The 24,088-nt window shown below is 37.2% G+C and overlaps 2 protein-coding genes across 6 annotated transcripts in view; one reads left to right on the forward strand and one right to left on the reverse strand.

The window, feature by feature from the left end:
• Positions 1–4,868: 4,868 nt before the first annotated feature.
• Positions 4,869–8,049, reverse strand: LOC127413059 (uncharacterized). The gene is made up of 3 exons (XM_051649892.1): positions 7,876–8,049; positions 6,723–6,887; positions 4,869–6,604 (listed from the first exon to the last, which is right to left on the reverse strand). The coding sequence occupies exons 1-3, from the start codon at positions 7,900–7,902 to the stop codon at positions 6,182–6,184; spliced, it is 615 nt and encodes a 204-aa protein (XP_051505852.1). The 5' UTR covers positions 7,903–8,049; the 3' UTR covers positions 4,869–6,181.
• The window catches only part of cabp2b (calcium binding protein 2b), a 29,796-nt gene continuing 12,503 nt past the window's right edge, over positions 6,796–24,088 (forward strand). The window contains exons 1-2 of one of the 5 annotated variants that reach the window (XM_051649878.1): positions 6,796–6,935; positions 21,188–21,427. In XM_051649878.1, coding sequence (XP_051505838.1) covers positions 6,921–6,935; positions 21,188–21,427 — 255 coding nt within the window. In that variant the 5' untranslated portion in view covers positions 6,796–6,920. Of the gene's footprint in view, positions 6,936–8,143; positions 8,236–8,403; positions 8,446–17,498; positions 19,611–21,187; positions 21,428–24,088 lie in introns of those variants that run through there. The other 4 variants (XM_051649880.1, XM_051649877.1, XM_051649876.1 and 1 more) reach the window with 4 other exon arrangements.

Here is a 24,088-nt window from a genome sequence, read left to right on the forward strand (position 1 = left end):
TCTGAGGCATGGCACTGTGGGTGACGCTGAAGGAGCCCATGAACTGATAAATTAATTGGCATGATTGTATAAGGGTTTCAGACCATGTGACCACTGATGTGTTCCCATTGCGCCATCATGCAGTGTAGAGTCCCTATGAAAGGAAAACATATATGCAATGTATGCAACGCAGGGTCGATCTAGAATAATTTAGGATAATAATAAAGGGCCCAGACTTTAGCTTTTGGGGACACCACAAGGTCAGTCATGGCGTCTGAAAATGAGTGTATACAGAAAAATAGTATATTGTTGAAGTACTGCCTGAAAACTTGCCTGAAAGGCTGACCAATTCTAAAGTTTTTCAAGCAGAATCTCTTGACTAACTGTATAAAAGGCAGACATGAGATCGGAGAAAACTGATTGCCAGATTACAATTATTCCTTGCTGCTCTTTTAAAACCTTTAGATAAGCAGTTTTAGTTATATAATTTGGCTTGTCTTCAATATTGTGTTTTCAATAAAATTCAAGGAAATGCCTTAATCCTCAAGACAACTAACAAGCAACTAATGGAAGAACAGAATTACAGTATGTTGTAGTTGAAAGTGCCGAGCAGGGAGTTGTGTGTTGCAGTCTGTAGTATGTGGACATGCCTTAGTAGTAGAATACTGGAATGCAAATGAATTGTGAATTTCACACTATACGGCGTTAGTTAAGATGACCTTGCACATTTATTTACATTAAATATATTTAATTATCTGAATTTGTACAACGTAGCAAAAAACAAGGGATACATAAACACACTTGTGTCCCATGGGGTAGTCATGTCTCAAATTTAGTGCTGCCATTGGCTATTGGACTCATGTTAAAGCCTCCACAAGAATGACAGTCTAACTTTTTTAAAGACATTTTTTTTTTTAGTTTTATGATAAATAAACATCTGTCAGTGAGGTGCAACAACTATTTGGATATATTGAGACAATAGCCATTTAGCTTGTGAAGAGAAACCACATTCTAAGGAAAAGCCTCAATCAAGATTTTTTTTGTGGCATACCAGTTTATATTAGAATAGTAATTCAGAGGACCCATTGTTTAACTCGGATCTAAATTCCTGTGATTAACTTGCAACTAATAATATAACTGAATTCTGACTGAAAGCTACAAGCGTGGACTGTGGACTGATCTGAATTGGAATACTGGAATGTAGTGAATTATGAATTTTCCACAAGTGGGAGTCAGCGGTCATAAAACGTGGACTTCACTGGAATGTACATAGTAAAACTTTGAGTTATTCAAAACTTTATAAAGTAGAATAAGTGTTTAGAATAAATAAAAACTCTTTGTGGGACACAAAGGGAAATCATAAAAATAAACTCTGAATGCTGTCCCAGGCCCAAATAAGGTGCTCTGTGGTGTTACATCAAGTAACTTCATCAGTAAAGACAAATGTAGTACTTACATGTGCTGTTGTATCTTGACTTTTTCTGCCCTGGCAGCATCTGCTGCTACTTTTATATCTGCATCCTCAGTGATGGCAAGACGGTAAGAATGGAGAAAACCTGTGAAAATCGAATCAGCATGCAGAGAAGGACCAGTTTTGCAATCTAAACCATTCTGTGAAGAGTTTTTAACATAGATTGATATAATATGCTCAGTATTAAAACACTTGTAAAACAATTGTGGGGAAAGTGCAACAATGAGTGCAGCAGGAGAACACTCTGCACCCTAATGGATTTTCTTTCTGGTTCTTTCCGGAAGCCATCGCTTCCTGAAATCAAACACAAATCAAACAAACACTTGTGCTCTAGTGTTACGCCCTCTAGGCATATGTTTCTGTGTTTTTCTTTCCTCTGCGTGTGTCTTGCTCTCCGGGTCTATTCATTCCATTGCTTCAATCTAACGCAGTTGCTTCAACCAATCACTGCCAAGCCATCTGCTATCCAGTCAATCAGCCGTGGAAACCTGAGGAATGAGAGCCTACGTATATAAAAACACCCAAGATGGTGGACCTGAGGAGACTCACACCTGCATGCCTGTTGCATGCATTTGTTATACAACTTAGTTTTCTTTTTGTTGTTTTCTTTCTGAGTTGGGAACAGGTCAGGGGCCCTGCACATTTTGCAACACATAGTTACTAAGACTATTTTGAAGTTTAGAAGTACAAAGGTTACAAAATGAAGCTGACACAGCTTGCATAAGCTGGAACCAGAATCTTCAAAGGCTCCAGTATCAGCAGGATCCAATTTATTTCCTCCAGACCAACCCACCAGTTCATTTGACATGAGTAAATACATTGCTTTAGTTTCTCCTTTTCGAGAGACTGTAGTAGATTCTTTCTTTAGTGCTTTTGAATGCATTGCTACTTCTTTTCGTTGGCCAAAGGATGAATGGCCTCTTCTACTGAGTGTAAACTGTCTGAAAAAGCAAGATACAGCAAGTCAAATAGTCAGTTGAGTTTGCTAGAGAGAAAGGAACTCTCTTTTACAAGTGGTGTGCTACTACCAAAGTTGCAGATTTACAATCCTCTTCGAGAACTAATTGTGCTAGAGGATTTTCAGAAACTTAAAGAATTACAAAATTTCCCAATTAAGAACAGTTAAACCTGAAAACTAATGCAGGAACTACCACTATTTACTGTATACAGTAGCACTCAAACACACCCAAGCACTTTCACACACACACACACACACACACACACACACACACACACGATAATATCAAAGCTCGTCAGTGTTTCAGCGGGGAAGCCATTATAGAAGCAATTACAGCATCTGGTTTAAAACATATTGTTTGTTGGGGATACTTACTTTAATAAAATTGAAGGCAATTGCCTACCGAAATAGTTTGAAGAGCAAGATCTTCTGTAGATCTATGGCAATTTATCCTCTGAAATGCACAAATTTTGTGTGAAATGCTCTCATCGTGCACTCACCCTCATACTCTCCCTGATGTGTTTGACTTTATTTCTTCTGCTGAACACAAACAAAGATTTTTAGAAGAATATATCCGCTCTGTAGGTCTTACAATGCAAGCCAATGGTGGCCAGAACTTTGAAGGTCCAAAAAGCACATAAAGGCATTATAAGACTCCAGTGGTTAAATCTGTACCTTCAGAAAAGATATGTTAGGTGTGGGTGAGAAATAGATCAATATTTAGGCTGTTTTTTACTCTAAATTCAACTCCCTGCCCCGTAGGTGCCAATATGCATGAAGAATGCAAAGGGATGGGCGATACCACTTATTTTCTTTTCGATCTGATACCAGTAATATCAAGTCCAATATCATCAATACCAATATAATACCTCTATTAAGTTGATTTTTTGCGATAATATAGGTCATTTTAAATATTATTTTTAGTCATTATTCAAGTCATTATTTATTTTAATTTATGGGCCTTAACAGAAAATTATTAGACTTCTGTTTTGTCCTCATGAAAATTAACTATGGTTAAACTACATTTACTGTATTAAAACCATGGTTTATATTTAGTATTTAGTTAAACCATAGTTACCACAAAATTAACCATGGTTACTACAGTATTACTATAGTAACACCATGGTTACTATATGGATACTACAGTAATATTGTAGTAAAAATATTGTTTAATTGTATCGGAACCAGTGGTGGAAAGAGTACTGATTTTTTTTTTTTACCTAAGTAAAAGTTCTGCTACTGAAGAAATAATTCACTTGAGTACAAGTAGAAGTACTAAGAAATATTATGACTAAAGTAAGAATAAATAAGTAGCTTGCCAAAAAACTACAAGTTTTTATGTTACAAGTTACTTTATGAAAATGATATTATATATAATATATACGCTTCCATTTTTAGAACACAAAGACATTTTTGTTCATTAAAGAAACGTAACTTTCACCAAGGATGCATTAAATTGATAAAAAATACTATCAAAATCATTAATTGCCAATTATTATTAAGAACTGAAATAATTGTTTTAAGTGATATTTATTCCATTTTTTCTTTACCCATGATGGCAGACATATACTGTGTAATCTATTCCTTACAAAAGCATTCTAAAGTGCTAAATTGGTACTCAAGAAAATGTTCTTATTATTAGAACAATTGAAAATCGTTGTGCTACCGTACGGAAATCACAATACACATGGGGTTTTTTCTGAGGTATTGAGTTCTTATAAGTTGCTGTACACTTGCAGGTCAAATTTTGGTTTTAAAAATAGGCAAGCAAAAAGAAAAACACACATTTCTCCTGAAATTCTATTTTCTCCTAAAGTCTATTGTTTTAGAGAGATGAAGGCTATTCCATGCATTACTGTTTTGAAAAAATAATCTCTAACCAGGATAGAAAGGGAGGTGGACAGCCAGATGCACAACAAAAAGTAAATAACAGTGTCTAGTCTGAGAAACAGACTCCTCACAGGTCCTAAACTAGCAGCTTATAAATGCCAAAGACCTGCATTGCTGCAAGAGGATTCTTGGACGAACAGAACATTTTAAGAATACAACATTTATTTAAATCGAATTAGCCATTTGTAACATTCTAAATGTCTCTAAATCGTCTCTAAACTACATAATGTGCATTGTGACTGAAACACATTCCTATTTCAGGTTTATTCTCATTCACGTATGTCCAAGTACTTTGACTATTAAGTTAACATACTGTACAAAACTAATATATTGCAATATTATAGAGGAGGAAATTTATCCTCTATGATATTGCAGCAATTATCCAGATAAGCAATGAGATTATTAAGCAAACTTTTATCAACTCCTTCATGCCAACTGAATAAAATAAGGCAAAAATAAACATTTCACACAGCGTTTAATGAGAGATATGATTGATTCAAACACTAAAATTGGTTGTTCTGCATATATTGTATTACAGTTGTAATAATAAAGTGTTAATTAAGATTATGGTTATTTAACATACTGAGATATTATTATTAAGTAAACTGTAGCATTTGGTTACATTATGTTTTGTGATTCCTCATACCTTCTTTATAAAACATCCATCCCTTAAAAACAAGTGAAGTTTGATCAGTGGTTAAACATGTTCAGACAGTTCCCTCGCACCTGATTGAACGGTTCCTTTCCAGAATAAAATGAAATATGCAGAAAATCACAGTATTACAGTTCTTGTTTAGTGACAGGGCAGAAAGTCTTGGAGAAGCTAGAGAAGAGAGGACACCGGCGGCAGTTTATGCAAGCTGCTGCTGTGCTCATGATGCCTTGCCCTGCTGGCGTTCGTTGTTTTAGTTTATAAAAAGATTGAGCACTTATAACTTTCTTCATCCCAAAAATTCTGAAATATTATATATTTTTTTGTACTTTGTAATTGTGGTGCAAAATAATTGTAGCGAAGTTGAATACTTCATTTGTAATCAACTCAAGTAAAAGTACTTTTATTTATTTATAATTAAAAAAAAAGTTGAAAAATGTGAAAAATGTACTCAAGTACTGTAACGAGAGTAGTTGTAATTCGTTACTTTCCACCTCTGACCAGAACCATGGTTTCAAAACTCATGGTTACTACAGTCAAAGCTGTTACTTTAACAACATGTCATGCATAGCACCTTGCTCATTTGCTAATACTTTAAAGTCACCAAAAGCTATTTTGATTACGTTTGCACGTCTTATGCACACTAGAAAATGCTCTCCATTACCACATACTTTGGAAAATGATGACATTTGGAAATGGATTAGTGTGTACGTGGCCAAACTGAATTCTGAGGAGAATTGGAATGTGGAATGTTGTAAACGGGGGATTTTTTGTGAATTTTCCACTAGGGGGACTTAAAGGACAGAAAACAAGGACTTACTTTAATGGAAAATGAAATAGTAAAACTCTCTCTGAGAGTTTTGAAGTTATTTGACATGCTATAAAGTAACATAAAAGGTTAGAATAATTAAAAATACAGTTACACTAACAAGTACATTAACATTTGCAGTATTTATATGAAGCAAATAAAATGAAATCACATACAATGGATGAAATAAAATAATCAGTAGTCACATTTTCATATACCATACCATTCACTTAATATTGTCACCAAGTTCCTTAGTCTAGTAATAAATGTACACGTGTGTAATTTGACTTTCATGTGTGGGGGTAGTTTTTGTTCAAGCTTCACACTGACAGTTAAAATAAAACTATATAAAAATCATCAAGTGTATTATTTGAATTGAAAGTGTACAGGTTAAAGTAAGTGTATGTAAAGTGAATGTCTATCTTAGAGCAGCATCGATTTAAGTGCTACTAGTATTATACTTGACCAAAGAGAGAGGGTTGTGGTGGGGCTACTGGACGTGGGTTTGACAGTCATTGGCTTGATTGTGGTGGAGGGATGTTGTATGCTAAAGGGACACTTCCCCCTGTTCCCCGCTTTGTCCAGCACAATAATCTCCACCTCAGTAAAGCAGCAGGAGCCAGTATAAGTCACAAGGGTTGCATTGTAGCCATTTTCATCTAGAGTTGTATCAAGGGTAATATTGATTTCACCTGAGCCAGTGGTAATAAAAGAGGGGTAATCAATGCCTGAACCATTGATATCTGTCATGATGTATGTCACTTCCCATGTTGCATTTCCACATGATAAAGGACACTGTAAACTCTCGTTTACCACACGGCACACTGGTGGAGTAGTATCACTGACCTGTGGGAAAAAACACAGGGCATTGCATTCATTTAAATCACTTTTTTCATTTATTTTAAGTTCAAGTTCATTTAAGTAACTTATTCCAGATATGAAGTACAAGGAAGTGTGTACTTACACGGGATATAGTATCTCTTCTTTCTCTGTCTGTCCTGCCTGGATCTTCAGCTACTTTCAGCACTGCATCTTCAGTAAATACATGATGGGACGGAAAAGCCTGTGAGCATCCAATCAGCATGCAGAGAAGGACCAGCGTCTTCGCAATCTGGACCATTCTGTTCAACTACGAAGATTTTAAACAGATTGATGAAAGTGTATGCATATAATACTGGTAGGAGAATTATTTTCCATAAAAACACGTTTAATGGGTTTGTAATTGTTTGAACTGCAACACTCATAAAACAATTGTGGGAAAATGTAGCAGTGAAAGAGCACACTATGCGTCATAAGGGAATTTCCGTAAAGGTCATGTTGTGAAATAATGCACAACAAACACTCATTTAGGAACATACAGAGTTACGTAATCTTTGTCCCATTGATGAACAGTGAAACCAAGAAGGCCCAGTTGAAAGAAAACCCATAGGGTTATGGTGTAATATGTGCATTAATGTAACATGTAATGTTAATGATCTCTGTCTTGGCTTGTAATTTTCTAATACAACTGAAAATTTTTAATGCAGCACTTTTCGTGTTACTGTCTCCTTAACATGAATCGCTTATGTTGAATCTTTCCTCATTTTGTAAGTCGCTTTGGATAAAAGCATCTGCTAAATGAATAAATGTAAATGTCATTAATAATTATGTGGTAAAAAAGTTAAACTTACAAAAATCAAACAATAAAAAGCACATATATCTGCTAGTTTAGGGGATTTCAAAGTTTTTTAATACTAAGGACCACCAAATATGATGACCCCCTTGCAGAGACCCTCTTTCTAAAACATAAAGGCAGTTAGAAATTTTCATCTATAAAAAAATAAATAAACAAAAAACAATGTACTGTAAAGAAAATTACTGTGGTATTTTTATATATATATAAAATCAAAAATAATTGGAATTGTACTAAATCCAAAACATATTCAGTTTAAATAGAATATCTGGGAATCTTTTACTTTTTATTAAATTGACAGTGTATCTTTTATAGAATAAATATCACCATTAATCTCATGATTTCAAACCATTCTACAGAAAGAAGAATGAAACAGTAATAATGTAAACCAACCAAATAAACACCCACAATTTGAAAAATCCAGTGCTAGGTTATTTTTACATACCATCATAGGGGATGAAACCTCAGTCATGACAACAGTAAAGAAAGATTTTGCACTTCTCTGTGTCTCAGTTCTGGTGTTGTTTTCTGAATAAGTTTGGAGAAAGAAATATCTGTCCTATAAATACAGTGCTTTCTCAAACAGACCCATGTCATAAACATGACTACGTTACCATAGCCCGTCATTAAAACATACTCGAAGGAGTACTTGTGCAAGAAGTAGCTAATGTATAATTTCAACAGAGCACAATAGCATCACTTCTGTTTTAATCTTAAAACCAAACTGTAGGCTGTAAACACATATAGCAAGCACACACTGGGGACAAACCAAAAAAATCCATCTTCATGAAGACAGAGAAAAAAAGTTAGTAGATTTTTGTTAATTTGTTTAGAAAACTACCTGTAATAGTCTGAAGTGTGACATAAAACAGGACACAATGTCCTGCTTTTGCAAAGGTGAGTCAAGATTTATTGCAGTTGATGAGGCCTCATCACACATTGCTATCAGTGATCCGTTGTCATGTGTCGTAGGACCTTTGCCCATCTGATGAAGACACAGAAGAATTTTTATGAAGTAATTAAGTACCCCTTTAGTGTTTTCTAAGCATTTTAAAAATACTGTGGTTATTTTATAGGCTACCATCACTTTACCATGGTACAGATTGTTTATTCTCATGGCAGACTGTCATGTAACTTTTAGATAAAGATGGTGCTTTGATGGCAGGGAGCCACTTTTCAATATACACTGATCAACCACAACATTAAAACCACCTGCCTAATATTGTGTAGGTCCCCCTTGTGCTGCCAAAACAGCGCCATTCTGAGATGCTATTCTTCTCACTACAATTGTACAGAGTGGTTATCTGAGTTACCATAGACTTTGTCAGTTCGAACCAGTCTGGCCATTCTCTGTTGTCCTCTCTCATCAACAAGGCATTTCCATCTGCAGAACTGCCCCTCACTGGATGTTTTTTTGTTTTTGGCACCATTCAGGGTAAATTCTAGAGACTGTTGTGTGTGAAAATCCCAGGAGATCAGCAGTTACAGAAATACTCAAACCAGTCCGTCTGGCACCAACAATCATCCATGCGATTATTTAATCAGCCAATCGTGTGGCAGCAGTGCAGTGCATAAAATCATGCAGATATGGGTCAGGAGCTTCAGTTAATATTCACATCAACCATCAGAATGGGGAAAAAATTTGATCTCAGTGATTTGGACCGTGTCATGATTGTTGGTGCCAGACAGGCTGGTTTGAGTATTTCTGTAACTGCTGATCTCCTGGGATTTTCACACACAACAGAAATGCCTTGTTGATGAGAGAGGTCAACAGAGAATGGCCAGACTTGTTCAATCTGGAGGTTGGAGCTGTTTTGGTGGCACGAGGGGGACCTACACAATATTAGGCAGGTGGTTTTAATGTTGTAGATGATTAGTGTACAGTAGGCTATTTCTCAGATATTAGGTCCAGTCAGTCATTGTCCTTCAGAAACAATTTAAGGTCTAATTTCCCTTTAATGCAAAAAACTTCTTGGTTTATCTTAAATTTTATCTTAAAAACATTCTAAAAAAAATTCAGATTCTTCAAACAAATTTCTGTATATATTATTTGTAATTTGTCAAAATCAAGATTTTGGTTTTACGAATTTAGAGTAATCCCTGCTCGTGTTTCATGAATGAGGACCTTGGTGTTTTGTTGTAAAGATTTCAGGAAAGAAGAACTTGCTATTTCCTGTGATTTCATCAATTTCTTTAAACATGTAATGTTTGCTTGCATCCTTTGTTTGTCACTAACTCAACCAGTGCTTTCAAAAGTTAATATTTTGTAATGTCAAAGTGGCAGGGGTGAAAAGGTTTTATTCTTTGCTAACTTATTTAGCTAATTAAGGAAGGGATAATATACAGTTAGCCAGTCATTATTTCTCAGTAAATCCCAACAGGGTGATCAGAAACCTTATGAGAACCAGAAACATAAATAGGAAAATAATAAAGGTCCCAGACTTTAGTCTTCAAGGACACCACAAGATCTTCCATGGCCCCTGAAAGTGTGTGTATCCAGCAACATAGTATTGTTGAAGTAATGCCTGAAAAGCTGACCAATTCTAAAGTTGTTCAAGCAGAATCTCTTGAAAAACTGTATAAAAGGTAGACATGAGATCGGAGAAAACTGATTGCCAGATTACATGAGTCATTTATTCCTTGCAGCTCTGTTAAAACCTTTAGATAAGCAGTTTTAGTTATATAATTTGGCTTGTCTTCAATATTTTGTACACTCACTGAGCACTTTATTAGGAACAATATGGTCCTAATAAAGTGCCAGACGTGGTCTTCTTCTGTTGTAGCCCATCCGCCTCATGGTTTGACATGTTGTGTATTCTGAGATGCTATTCTGCTCACTACAATTGTACAGAGCAGTTATCGGAGTTACCGTAGCCTTTCTGTCAGCTGGAACCAGTCTGGCCATTCTCAATTACCGTCTATTGAACTGCCGCTCGCTGAATGTTTTTTGTTTTTCGTACCATTCTCTTTACACTCTAGATTGTTGTGTGTGAAAATCCCAGGAGATCAGCAGTTACAGAAATACTCAAACCAGCCCGTCTGGCACCAACAATCATGCCACAGTCTAAATCACTGAGATCACATTTTTTCTCCATTCTGATGGTTGATGTGAACATTAACTGAAGCTCCTGACCCATATCTGCATTATTTTTTGCATTGCACTGCTGCCACACGATTGGCTGATTAGATAATTGCATGAATAAGTAGGTGTACAGGTGTACCTGTACAAGTTCTAAATTCAAGGAAATGTCTCAATCCTCAAGGCAACAAACAAGCAAGTAACGGAAGAACTGAATTATGTTAGAATTGAAAGTGCCGAGCAGGGAGTTATTTGAGTTATTAAAAAGAGTTATTTGACACTTTATAAAGTAGAATAAGAGTTTAGAATAAATAAAAGCTCCCATTTACCACACAACACACTGGTTGAGTAACATCATGACCTGTGGGACATAAAGGGAAATGCTCTCTATAGTCATCATCATCGGTGTCACTCGAGGCGAGTATGACTGTCCTCTCCAATGGGTCGCCAACTTGTGGGTCTTCAGATGGCTGTAGAGGCCGATCTGCGATCCACATACTTTGGTGTAATGTGGAGAGGGGAGAGTGGTGGTGGTTGGTGGCGATTGATCCTTTTTTTCTTTCTCCTTGCGAAGTGGTCGCTTTGTCTCTGCTGCATGGCAGAGTTCTATTTCATGATATGCAGCTCCTTCCTGCACGGATTTCTTCCAGGAGTGCCTGTCCAGAGCAATGTGTTCCCAGTTGCTCGATGTGATGTGGAATTTCTTGAATGGTCTTGATATTGTCCTTGTAACATCTCTTTTGCCAGCCAGTGGCTCACTGACCTTCCTTCAGCTGGGAGTACAGGATCTGTTTGGGGAGACATGTGTTGGACATGCGGATGACATGGCCTGTCCATCGGAGTTGGTGCTGCATTATTGTGGTGGTGGTGATGCTGGTCATGTTGGCTTCCTCCAAAAAGCTGATGTTGGTGCATCTGTCCTCCCAGCTGATCCTAAGAATCTTTCATAAGAATCTTTGGTGGTGTTGTTCCAGGGCTCTCAGGTGCCTGATGTAGGTGGTCCATGACTCAGCTCCATACAGCAGGGTGGGGAGGTCAATGGCTCTGTAGACCAGGAGTTTTGTTTGGGCCTTTAGGTCTCAGTCTTCAAAGACTCTTTTCCTGAGTCTGGCATAGGATTCACTGACACAACTCAGGCGATGGTTGACCTCAGTGTTGATGTCAGCTTTTTAGGAAAGAAGGCTGCCCAGGTAGGGGAAGTGGTCCACGTTTTCAAGAGTGGTGTTGTTCACTTTTATGGTGAGCTGGGTAGATGGCTGGTTGGGTGAAGGTTGATGTAGGACCTGGGTCTTCTTGATGTTTAAGGCTAGGCCCAGGGCTCTGTATGCCTTGGCAAAGGCATTCAGGATGCCCTGGAGGTCTTCTGCAGAGTGTGCTGCAATGACGTTGTCGTTCACGTACTGAAGCTCAGTGATGGTGGTGTTGCTGACTTTGCTCTTGGCCTTGAACCTGTTAAGGTTGAAGAGTCTGCCATCAGTTCTGTACAGTATTGGGATCCCCTGTGACAGCTCTTCACCAATGTGGTGGAGTATGGCAGCAATGAAGATGGCAAACAGGGTGAGTGCGATGATGCATCCCTGTTTGACCCCCGTTTCCACAGTGAAAGGCTCAGACTCAGAGCTGCTGTTGCTGAACACTGTGACTGACATGCCATCACGTAGAAGCCTCAGTATTCTGATGTACTTGTCATGGCAGCCGTACCTTGATAGTATGCTCCACAGAACCTAGTGGTCTACCGTGTCAAAAGCCTTTGTCAGGTCTATGAAGGCCATGTACAAAGGCTGCCTTTGTTTGTGGTATTTTTTCTGTAGTTGGCATGCTGTGAATATCATGTCTGTTGTATCTCTGGATGGATGGAAGCCACACTGTGATTCTGGGAGTACTTCCTCAGACAGTGGTAGCAATCGGTTTACGAGGACACGAGCAAGGACTTTGCCTGTTGTTGACATCAGTGACATGCCCCTGTAATTTCCACATTCAGCCTTGTCCCCCTTCTTGAATATGGTCACTATTAGAGCATCCCTGAGCTCTGAGGGAAGTTCTTCTTTTTCCCAGACCTTAAGGAGTAGGGCATGGATGTGGTACAGGAGCTCTGATCCATCTTCCTTTAAGATCTCAGCTGGGATCCCATCTGGACTGGTGGCCTTGTTGTTCTTAAGGCTCCTGATGGCATTTTGAACCTCTGGTATAGTTGGAGGTTCCCCCATGTCTTCTCTGATGGGATTCTGGGGGATGTGGCTGGTATTGTCTGTTTCAGTTGTGCTGTCATGGTTGAGGAGTTCTTGGAAGTACTTCTTCCATCGGGCGTTAATGGACTCATTGTCCTTTAGCACCTCCTGCCCATTGTTTGAGCGCAAGGGGTTTAGGCTGTAGTACCTTGGACCATAGATGGCCTTGGTAGCCCAGTCTCTGGATTTCCAGAGCCTTTTCTGTCCACCAAGAGTTCTTTAGTTCCCTCACCTGTCTCTGGACACTCGCCTTGGCTCTGGAGTGAGCCACCCTTTTGGACTTGCAGGTTACATCATTTTGACAGGCACAAAAGGCTTTCCTTTTCTTGGAGATGAGTTGTTCTATCTTTCTCATCAAACCAGTCCTGATGTTTTCTGGACTTGTACCCAATAATGGTTTTGCAGGTAGCGAGAATGGTGGATTTGAGCAGGCTCCAGTGCTCTTCGATATCATCAAGGTATTCCTGTTGGAGGCTTTCCCCAAGAGAGGTCTGAAGTCGCTGCTGGATGGCAGTTTAATCCAGGCTTTCCAGGTTCAGTCTTGGTCAGATCTGCTTCTTTTGAACCTTCCTCTTCCTCTTGAGTTTGATTGACATTGTGGAGCGGATGAAGCGATGATCTGTCCAGCAGTCATCTGCATCGATCATGACCCTGGTGATGTTCACGTCACGGCGGGCCCTGGCTCGTAAAATGACATGGTCAATGAGATGCCACTGTCTGGAGCGGGGGTGTCTCCAAGATGCCTTAAGTTTTTTTTTCTGGTGAAACAGAGTGTTAGTGATGGTGAGGTCGTACTGAGCACACTTGCTGAGAAGCGTAACTCCATTGGAGTTGATGTTCCCGATGCCTTCCTTTCCTATAGTGCCCTTCCAGAGGTGTTGGTCCCGGCCGACCCTGGCATTGAAGTCTCCTAGGAGAATAATCTTATCCTCCCTTGGGATTCTTGACAATGTCTCATCTAAGCAGGTGCAGAAGGTCTCTTTTGCTTCCTCTTCAGAGTCTAAAGTAGGAGCATAGGCACTCACAACTGTTGCCATCTGGTTGTTTGCAAGCACCAAACGGATGGTCATGAGACGCTCACTGATCCCCACAGGAAGTTCAGAGAGTTGGCTGATGAGCTGGTTCCTAATGGCAAATACAACACCATGGATCCTGGGCTCATCAGCAGCTTTTCATTTCCAGAAGAAAGCATAGCTACACTTCTCCTCCTTCAGTTGTCCTTCATCTGCCATTTGGGTTTCAGAAAGGGCAGCTAGGTCAATCCAGTATCTCCTCAGTTCTCTAGTGATGATCTCGGTTCTCCTCTCCGGTCTGTCACTGGTTGCACTATCCATCAGTGTGCGCACATTCCAGGCTACAAAGTTCATAGTTCTGTGTTTCTGACCGCAAATGGTGATCCCTCTGGACGTGGTAATCCAGTCGGGAGGTTTGAGGCAGGCTATTTTTAGGGCACCTTTTCTAGCCCCTTCCCCAGGTGGGGTGAGCAGAGTGGATCCTAAAGAGGGCTGCTCAGTCATGGGTGCAGCTGCCAAAGGCTCTTTCTGCTTGTTCCATGAGCCTAGCAACTGAATCTAGCACCCACTGCCTAATGTGCCGGTTCATAACTAGGGGCTTCCGGATCTCACAATCCTGCCAGTTGTTAATGTTAGTTAATAAAATACAATTGTTCATTATTAGTTCATGGTGCATTAACTAATATTAACAAATACTACTTTTGATTTAAAAAATGTATTTGTAAATGTTGAACTTAACATTAACTAAGATTTATAAATGCTTAATATGTTTTGTTCATTGTTAGTTCATGTTAACTGATGTTGTTAACTAATGTTAACAAATGGAACCTTATTGTAAAGTGTTACCAGAAGTTTTTATGCACAGTGGGGTTCAAAAATCCACATTGATTTGAGACATTGTGATTGTGTTTCCTTTAAACCCAGGAATACATGGGAAGTTTTAAGATTTTATATAAAAAAATATATATATATTTTTTAAATGAAGACAAATGTAAACAAATTTGTGGCACTGACCATGTTAATTCAAAGATTCAGATTTCCTTGCTTCAATTGAAGCACACAAGATGCTTTGGAACATTTTCAAATCATGATGGGATAACATGAATCATCATATTTTGCCAGGGTCAAGGGCAATATCATAAAGTTTTGCAAAAACTTGCTGGGTACAACGTTGCTTAAGGCACACCTTTTCAGGTCGCAAAGTGTATAAAGATTGAAAAAAATAAATGTCCTTTTAATGAATATTGATGCAGCAACATAATTTGTGTGAAAATAAATAAAAATGGAAGGGTTTTTTTAATAAAAATATTTTTTTAAAGGTGCATGGCAAGGGAGTCTTTTACCCCACACTTTGGTAAATATAGGTAAAAATATAAGCAAAATAGTTATAGGGCAAAATTTGTCCACTCAAATACTTTTGAGACAACAAGATGCTTTTTTGAGAAACAAATTAAGATAATACCTATTCAAAATAACTACTTCAGAAAAGGGTGCATGATTTCCTGTTAATTTCAACCACATTTGGCATTTTATAACATCTCAAGTATTCTATAAACTAATTAATCTCTATTATGATTGGATCAGTCAAGTTGAGCACACTTTGAACATTTTTCGTAACAAATCTATTCCCCCCACTTAAGAAAAACAATGTGTTTAATAGGGGCCTTTTGCCCTTTCAAAAGGTGGGCTTTTTCCCCAAATACCATCCTTTCACTTATTGGACAGTGTAATGGGGTTCAGGATGGGCAAGGAGTAGGCGGGAACCGGCAGACCAGTCAACATAAATTTAATGAGATAAATCAACTTAAACAAACATACAAACACAGCGGCCGCATGCGTCTCTCTCTCTCTCTCTCTCTCTCTCTCTCTCTCTCTCTCTCTCTCTCTCGAACTGGTGCCTCCGGCTCGTCTTTATCCCCCTCCCGGTTGATTAGGACAATTCAGCACTTGGCATGCATCCTCACAGCCTGGCCATGCCCTCCTCCTCATCACACTCCTCCACCGCCCGATTTTTTTTTTCCTTCATATCTTTAAGAAACTATGTATAGCTATTTCAACAAGAGATATAGAGAGGGGAAAACAAACTTTCCTGGTTTCAGACTTGACTGAATATATGTTTCACTTAATCTTAAATAAACTTCTGATCTAAATACTTCTGCTTAAATATTTTAAATTAGTTTAATTAAAATACTACATAATAATAGATAATTCAGTGCTTACTTTTGTGTTATTTCATAGTTGTGATGACTTTACTGTTATTATTATAAAATGTGGAAAATAGTCATTATAAAGAATGAGTAAGTGTGTCCAAACATTTCACTGGTATTGTATATTATAAAAGGGCCCTATAATGAAAACAAAATAGTGTGACCAAATACCAGACACTCCACAAGACACGTGCACACACATGTGGCATTGAATGCATATGATTAATCAATTAGGAATAGACCTTATCTGCTTAACAGGATCTAATTTCCCTCTTTGGTTATTTATACTCAATTACCCCATTCCTTGCCCTTTCTTGTCTCTCTTCCTCCCATGCATTTACTGTACCTTCCTAAATTCCTCTCTCCCCACCTACGTTTTCCTTAACAATTGATAGCGGCAATTAGATATCCTTATAAAATTGTCAGAAAGAGTCGTTATTCAACCCTGCAGTTTTACCTTTCGGTTTAGTCATCAGTGACATACCCTCTTTTCCCCTCACCCTGAGCTCACCTGTTACAATGACCTCTGACGCACAAATATGCCCCTGTTTTTATCTCCTCTTTCATTTTCCGTTACTGAGCTTTCTCTTCCTTGCTGACTGAGTTCAGCTCTTTATCCATCAATTATACATCAGGTGAAGGAGACAGACAGAGAGACAATTTCATGCAAGAATCATTAAATAAAAGTGGTTACCTGTCATTGTTACATTAAGGAGCTATTTCTACTTGATCTAACCCTTAAAAATAAGTTTTGTTGGTGTAACCTTATGTATTTGATTTTGTGATGTAAAATAATATTTTAGAGTTGAATAAAACCAGTTTAAATGTTACAGCATGATGCAGATTTTTTTGGTTAACAATTTTTTTTCAGTGAAAACTAAAAAATGTCGAAACAATTTAATAAACTAGTTTTCAAAACTGTTATTTAATATGACTTAATCAACCTAACCAACTAGCTTACACCAACGAAAATATTTTAGGTTAGAACAAGTTGAACAAGTTGAAATACTTTAGATTAGATTCACCCAAAAATGAAAATGTTCTCATCATTTACATGCCATCCTAGATGTGTATGACTTTCTTTCTTCTGCTAAACACAAACAAAGATTTTTAGCTCTGTAGGTCCATACAACACAAGTGAATGGTGACCAAAACTTTGAAGCTCCAAAAAGCACATAAATGCAGCATAAAATAATCCATAAGACTCCAGTGGTTAAATCTGTCATCTGAAGTGATATGATAGGTGTGGGTGAGAAACAGATCAATATTTAAGTCTTTTTTTTTTTTTTTTACTATAAATGTGAAATGTCAATATGTGAAAGTGAGAGCGGAGATCTATAATAAAAAAAGGACTTAAATATTTATCTGTTTCTCACCTACACCTATCATATCGCTTCTGAAGATATTGATTTAACAACTGGAGTCTCATGGATTAATTTAATGCTCCCTTTATGTGCTTTTTGGAGCTTCAAAGTTCTGGTCACAATGTACTTGCATTGTGAGGACCAACAGAGCTGAAATATTCTTCTGAAAATCTTTGTGTTCAGCAGAAGAAAGTCATACACATCTGGGATAGCATGAGAGTGAGTAAATGCTGAGAAAATGTTCATTTTGGGTGAACTATCCCTTTAATGAGGTAACAGTTGCATGTTATCACATTTTCAGTGTAGATATGAGGATATGAGGAAGTGTACTGGACAGAATAGACATGACTGGAAATACATTTCAATGCACTGATCGAAGACTGAGATGTTGAAATAAGGCAGGAATAACAAATGTTGACATATAAATCAGATGCTGGCTGTATGCGATGAGGTCACCGTTCGTGTCCCATAAAAATCTGCAGTAAGCTTGTTTTTTATTGAAATAATGTTAAATAGTGTCTAGACACTAAAAAAGATGTTGTCAGGAAGCATTTACTTCATGTGGTAACATCTAAATTAAATGATTTTATTGAAATAAAAATATTATTTAATATCACTAAATCGACTTTATAAAATAAGTTACATCAACAAAAGTCATTTATATGGGTTAGATAAAGCAGAAATAGATCCTTGAGGTAAAAATGACTACTTTTTTAGTGTAAGTGTGTGTGCATTAACCTCCAGAAACCTGAGCGTAACTGCTGTGTGCATTTTCCATTTCCCTTTTTGATTTGTAACTAGTAGCACCTAATAAACATGCAAATAAATACATAAAAATAAATTCTAGATCATTTGATGTCCACTTGTGTGGCAGCGTTGTGAAATTTTAAATAATACCAAACTATAGAAATGTAGATTTTATTAAATTGTTTATAATATGAATATGTTTCCAGGAGTGTTGGTTATTCATGTTTTTGAGATGTTACAGACATTACATTAGTAATTAACATAATTGATTCTGATTCAAAGTAATGGCCAGCATCATCCAATCACTGCCAACCATGTTAAAATAAAATTATACATGATCAGTTCTGAATCTATGTACTGATTATCATTGTCCCATGTCTGCCAAAAATGTTGAGTGGTCCAAACATCATCTGCAGCCTGAAACTGAACTTATGACTGGATTTTAGGAGTGAATGCACTCCCTTGCTCCCTCGATTTATTAATGTTGAAAGTTATTCAAAATAACTAACATGTTTTTTCAACTTTTGAGGGAATAATGTCCCAAAATCCACATATGTGTACATCATGTTTATCAGCGTGCTGACCTAAAAAAACCTAACCTAAAAAATGTGCTTTATGTAATAAAGTTTCAATTAACTGGTTTGATTTAAGTCAAAAATTACATCTCACATCACTAAAATCAATCTGAATACATGTTAAACTAACCTAATTTTAAGACTACTTTCTGAAAACTAAGGGTTAGATCAGGTTGAAATAACTCCTTACGGTAAGAATGAGAGATTACCACTTTTTACAGTGTACGTGTGTGTGTGTGTGTGTGTGATAGAGAGAGATTTCATATAAATCCTTTGTTGTTTTGTTCTACTAACACAGCAACCCCTCACCTGGAATTAATTTTGCTTAACAGTTCAATGCACATCAGAATAGAGCCTGCAACAGAGAGGGCAAATGAAAGATAAGGAGAGAAAGGTATCGGATGGATAGAGTGTCACCTGCTGAATGTAAGAAGGTCGAAAAACAGATACGGTATCCTTCAGTCTTTCTGTGCCCAGCTGGATAAAACACACTTTGGCAGAGAGAAGCAGAGAAGAGTGACAAGAACTGTGGAACGTCTACAGCAGATGATAGTACCAGACAGATGGAGAGACATAAAGGCATACATATAGAATGAAAAAATGTGGCAAAACAGAAAGAGGTTTAAGTGTATTTCTTTTCATTTTTCAAGAGGATTTTAAAGGACTGCTGAAAAGTTATCACATTTTACCAGGCCTTCCAAAGTCAGGTTGAGTTACTGAATGGAATTCTGAGACATTCAGTGGAGAGTAACAATTGTAATTGCACTGAGGAAACTTCAGATAGGCCCGTATTGGGAGGGGTAAAAAAGGTGTTGTCTTACTGTGAGAGAGATAGAGAAAGAGGAGTAAGAGAAAGAGAGAGCGTGTCATTGTTGCAGTGATGTTCATGATTATTCGAGAAGGATCAGCAGGAGGAGCAGGTCCTGCAAGCGGAATGAGCGCTCCACCGGAGAGATCCGCAAAACAGGTAGGGTTGTGTATGTATATGTTTTTTGATTCCTAGAGATAGGATTAATGTTTCCTTTTTAAAATATTCAGCTCTGTGTTAAATCTGCACAAGATTCAAGTAAATGTGCACAGTCACTTTTATTACACTGTCTGAATGGTGTAATTTAGGTAAAAGTGTTGTGATGCGTCACAGTTCTTTATGGAGTGGTAGGGCATGATAAAATAATACAGTCAGTTTGACTGGCTTATTGATGTTAGAAGGTATCAGTGAAATGTTCAGTTGCTTACAGTTTTAGCTCCACCCACAAACACCAATCATTGCTATGACTCTGAAAACATTTGGTTCCTCTTTTCTCATGGTTTTAAAGCCATGCTGCCCTTCATTCTTAAAGCTTAAAGACCCCATGAAATCGCTTGAGGAGCACAGTTTTCTTTTCTGTGTTGACATATTGTAGCGAACAAAGTGAATGCAACCGCCCACTTCCATGATGCACTTTGAATAATGCAACTGAGTCACTCTTCCTTTGCTCTAAAACTACGTACATATTTGCATATATTTACAAAAAAATTTAAACATATTGCTTTTATACTTGTCAACAACTTTAAATCAATAGCTTTATATTTTTCCATAGCTTTTCATTTCATTTGTGATGCTTCACTTTAAAACATAAAAATTTGATTAAATGTAAAAAAGCAACCAAGCATTGAGTTTACTCAGCTTAATATATAATGCAATAAGCTTGCATTTTTAAGTACAGCGGATCAACATTTTTAATATTCTTAATATAAATATGTTCTTTATTAAGTAGATCTACATTTCTACAAAGATCATGTGTCAGCCCCACCAAAGCACCAAGTAGGGGGTGGGGGTATCCCCTTCTGCATATTGCGGCCCCCTTCGGCATATCACAGCACCATTTTGCGGCCCTCTTCAGCTTAACGTGGCTCACTTTGTCATATCACGGCTGGCCCACCGGGAAAGTCCCGGTTCTCCCGATGGCCAGTCCACCTCTGAACAAAACAACTTTTTTACAGCAAAATATCATTAAAAACACCCACAAACAGATTATTTACAAATGATTTGCATGTCCTCATAAGTCGGCACACTTTGACCAAACACACTTAAATAAATTCAAGCGCAAGGGATTGTGGGTGCATACTTTCTAAAATTTTAAGTTGCTCTTACTTAAATGGCATAAAAGTTTACTTTATTGATTGTTTTATGTAATCTCAACTATTTCTTCATTAGATAGTTCAATCAACTTTTAAAATTTAGTTTATCTTAAAAAACTGAAGTTGGAGTTCATTCCCTCATTAAAAGCGTAAAATACTTCTTGTACCTTTTTTTTTTTCTAATACTTTTTACTTGAAATCAAAGTGCGTAATGTTGTGATTTACCTCAGAGCTGGTTGGTTTGGTTCATGGTTTAGAACTCTTATGGAGGATTTGATGAAATCCCTATGTAAAAAATGAACAGGAAAAATACTTAAGAACCAATTAAAGTGGGCAGGCACTTAATCGGCAGGTGGTCATTCAACTCCTTCAGCTTGGTATAGGCTGTATAGCAAGGCCATAACGTTTTGTGCATTCTGACAGGTTCAGGCGGCAATAAAGAAAAAGGTGGAGAAACAGAAGAAACAAGTTGAAATGGGTGTGGTGGAGGCATTTAGCAGTAATACAAGACCTAAGATGGGACAGAAAAGGAATCCTGCCATCCAGCCTCCTAGCAGAGCTGGATGTGGTGAGGAGGAAGAAGAGAAGCATGTTGAGACTGGGGAACCCAAGGAGAAAGAGGAACTCCACCTTGTACCTATTGTGGATTCTGTTTTTGGCCAAGTAAGACCACCACACAAATTCACATGGAAATGTAAACACCCCGCACACAAACACATCCTTTTATGCCATTCTACCTACTGCAATTCCTCTACTATCCATGGGCCACCTCTGTTCTACCAGAGACATTATAAGCATCTCATAAAATCACATTACTATACCTACATTTTTGCGAAATGTTTTATATTAACATTTTAACTTTTATGTATCGCTGGACTTTCCTGATGGAATTAACACTAGAGGCACTACAACCTAAATAACTTTTCTTCACTATCACAAAAACCACAAGTAAAACAGCAGACTATCAGTTCATAAACACTTACTTTTTGCCCTGTTCCTCACACAGTGCTATCACTTAGGACATTAAAACACTTATACTATAGTTAATGACTTTACATTTGCATTACATAACCAACTATATTTACAAGCTTGTTTGTGCATGATCAAATTGTGTGGTAGCTCAACTCATAAGAGTGCTGCACTTGCAAGGTTTAAAGTTTAGGTTTAGGATAGGGAGACTGGCTTTGTTGATTTAAAATTTGATAGATTACTTACATTTAAAAACTCATCTGTTTTTCTTTTTTTATCTCAAATTAGCTTTTTATGACACTATTGGATAGGATCTTTTAAGGTTATGGTAGGGAGGTAGGTTTTGTTGTTTTAATACTCAGAGTATTAACCTTTAAATAAAAATTAAACTCACTTTTAGAGCAACACAGTGGACATTTCACCTCCACACTGTCGCAATATATGCAAAATGTTGCCGCAGTCATGTAATTTTCATGAGATCAGGCCGATTAAAAGAGCCAATCACATTGTTGCTAGAGGAAAGAAAGTCCCGCCTTATTAAAAGAGCCAGTCCTATTTCCTAAAGAGGAAAGGAGGTCCTGCCTAACAGTTAAGAGTAAAACCTATTTTTAACAAAGAAGAAATTAATTCCCACTAATCGCCCTTTTTGATAAAAAAATAAATAAAAACACAAGCACAATTTATGATGCCATTGTCAGACTTTATTCCCAGTTTGAAATATTTGATTGGAACTCAATCTTAATAAACAGTTTTGTATATTTCTAATATTGGAGTTGTACTTGCATGACTTGAAATAACTGCAATAAAAAGATGACTGCCAATTAAATGACTTGCCTTAAAAAAGGGCTTCATTGTGGCGTTGCCAGATCCAAAAAATGCTCATTTGGACAATAGTGGCGATATCCAGCCATCCAATACTACCACTACACTCTGCACCATTAAACCTTAGCAGCTCTTGAGTCAGATGGGTATTGCTTGGCCCCAAATGATACCAAACCTGCACCACCATGATCTACCCACTCATTTCTCACCTGATCTAATTTACACATGCTGTAACATAGTAACAGCTCAACACAAAGCCATACTGAAGCTTAGACCCAACATTTTGTGTTGAAATTATATAATATGGCTAGCTCTATAGCTATTGCACTCTTACACCTATACTGCACGCTTGGTGGTTAACAAACAATCAATATTGTGTATGATTGCAGTAACATGATTCTTTTTCGAGCACAACAAAAAACTCATGTCAAAGCACTAGTTTAATTTGTTAGGTTCATTTTGATGTGCAAAACCTTCCTAATAGTGTACTTACAAAATCATCAAACATTCTATTCAGAATTATCTGTTACATAAATACAATGGCCTGAAAAGTGTTTTGAAACTTCAGCCATATGTAAAAATATATTTAACCAATGTATATTCATATTCATATTCATAATTATATTCATAATTGTATATTTCATACTTAAATGTATATGGCACTACATTACAACATAGCACAAGCACACTTTTCAAGCAAAAAAAGAGAAAACTAGAGATATAGTGTTCAAAATTAAGACAATTCACAATAAAGGAGTGGACTGTAGTCTTACTTCATTGTCAGTTAAGTGGTTAGGTGACTGCCAGACACAAGATGACAGGTTAAGGTGCTGTCCTAACAAGCACATCTGTCCCCTCATGGTTCAGCTGCTCATGACCTGGTCTTAACCTTGTGGTATTGCATTCCCACACTAGGATAAGCTTGCATCAAGCAGTAATCACTTGATATTGAGCTTGAATCACCAGCGGTGAACACACTGGAAACCCTTATCTTGCCCACTCACCTTTCTAGAAGAGGGATCATTGTTTGTTATTGTCATAATTATTTAATTGGCTTGGAGGCATGGATAGCTACACACTAATTTGGTAAGATGCATTCATTGTGTCACTGCAATTACAGGCAAGCAGTGAGGCACCAAATTAAATCAGCAGACAAAAGATATATATATATATATATATATATATATATATATATATATATATATATATATATATATATATATATACATTCACTGGCAGCCAAAAGTTTGGAATAATGTACAGATTTTGTTCTTATGGAAAGAAATTGGTACTTTTATTCAACAAAGTGGCATTCAACTGATCACTATGTATAGGACATTAATAATGTGAAAACTTATTACAATTTGAAAAAAAATTCAGAACATTTTGAACTACTTCAAAGATTTCTCATCAAAAATTCTTTGAAGACTGTAGCGTACACCTTTGTATGAAATCTTCTGTTTTTTGGCAATTTCAAGCATTTTATAGCCTTCATTCCTCAAAACAATGATTGACTGATGAGTTTCTAGAGAA

This window comes from Myxocyprinus asiaticus, chromosome 22 (assembly GCF_019703515.2).
Source record: "Myxocyprinus asiaticus isolate MX2 ecotype Aquarium Trade chromosome 22, UBuf_Myxa_2, whole genome shotgun sequence".
Classification (NCBI taxonomy): domain Eukaryota; kingdom Metazoa; phylum Chordata; class Actinopteri; order Cypriniformes; family Catostomidae; genus Myxocyprinus; species Myxocyprinus asiaticus.

Excerpts from the sequence above, each read along its gene's own strand:
- LOC127413059 (XM_051649892.1), bottom strand. The coding sequence starts at position 7,902 with ATGACTGAGGTTTCATCCCCTATGATG. Across the intron at positions 6,888-7,875 it reads AGGTTTCATCCCCTATGATG|TTGAACAGAATGGTCCAGAT; the intron begins GTATGTAAAAAT and ends AAATCTTCGTAG. Across the intron at positions 6,605-6,722 it reads GAAGAGATACTATATCCCGT|GTCAGTGATACTACTCCACC; the intron begins GTAAGTACACAC and ends TTTTTCCCACAG.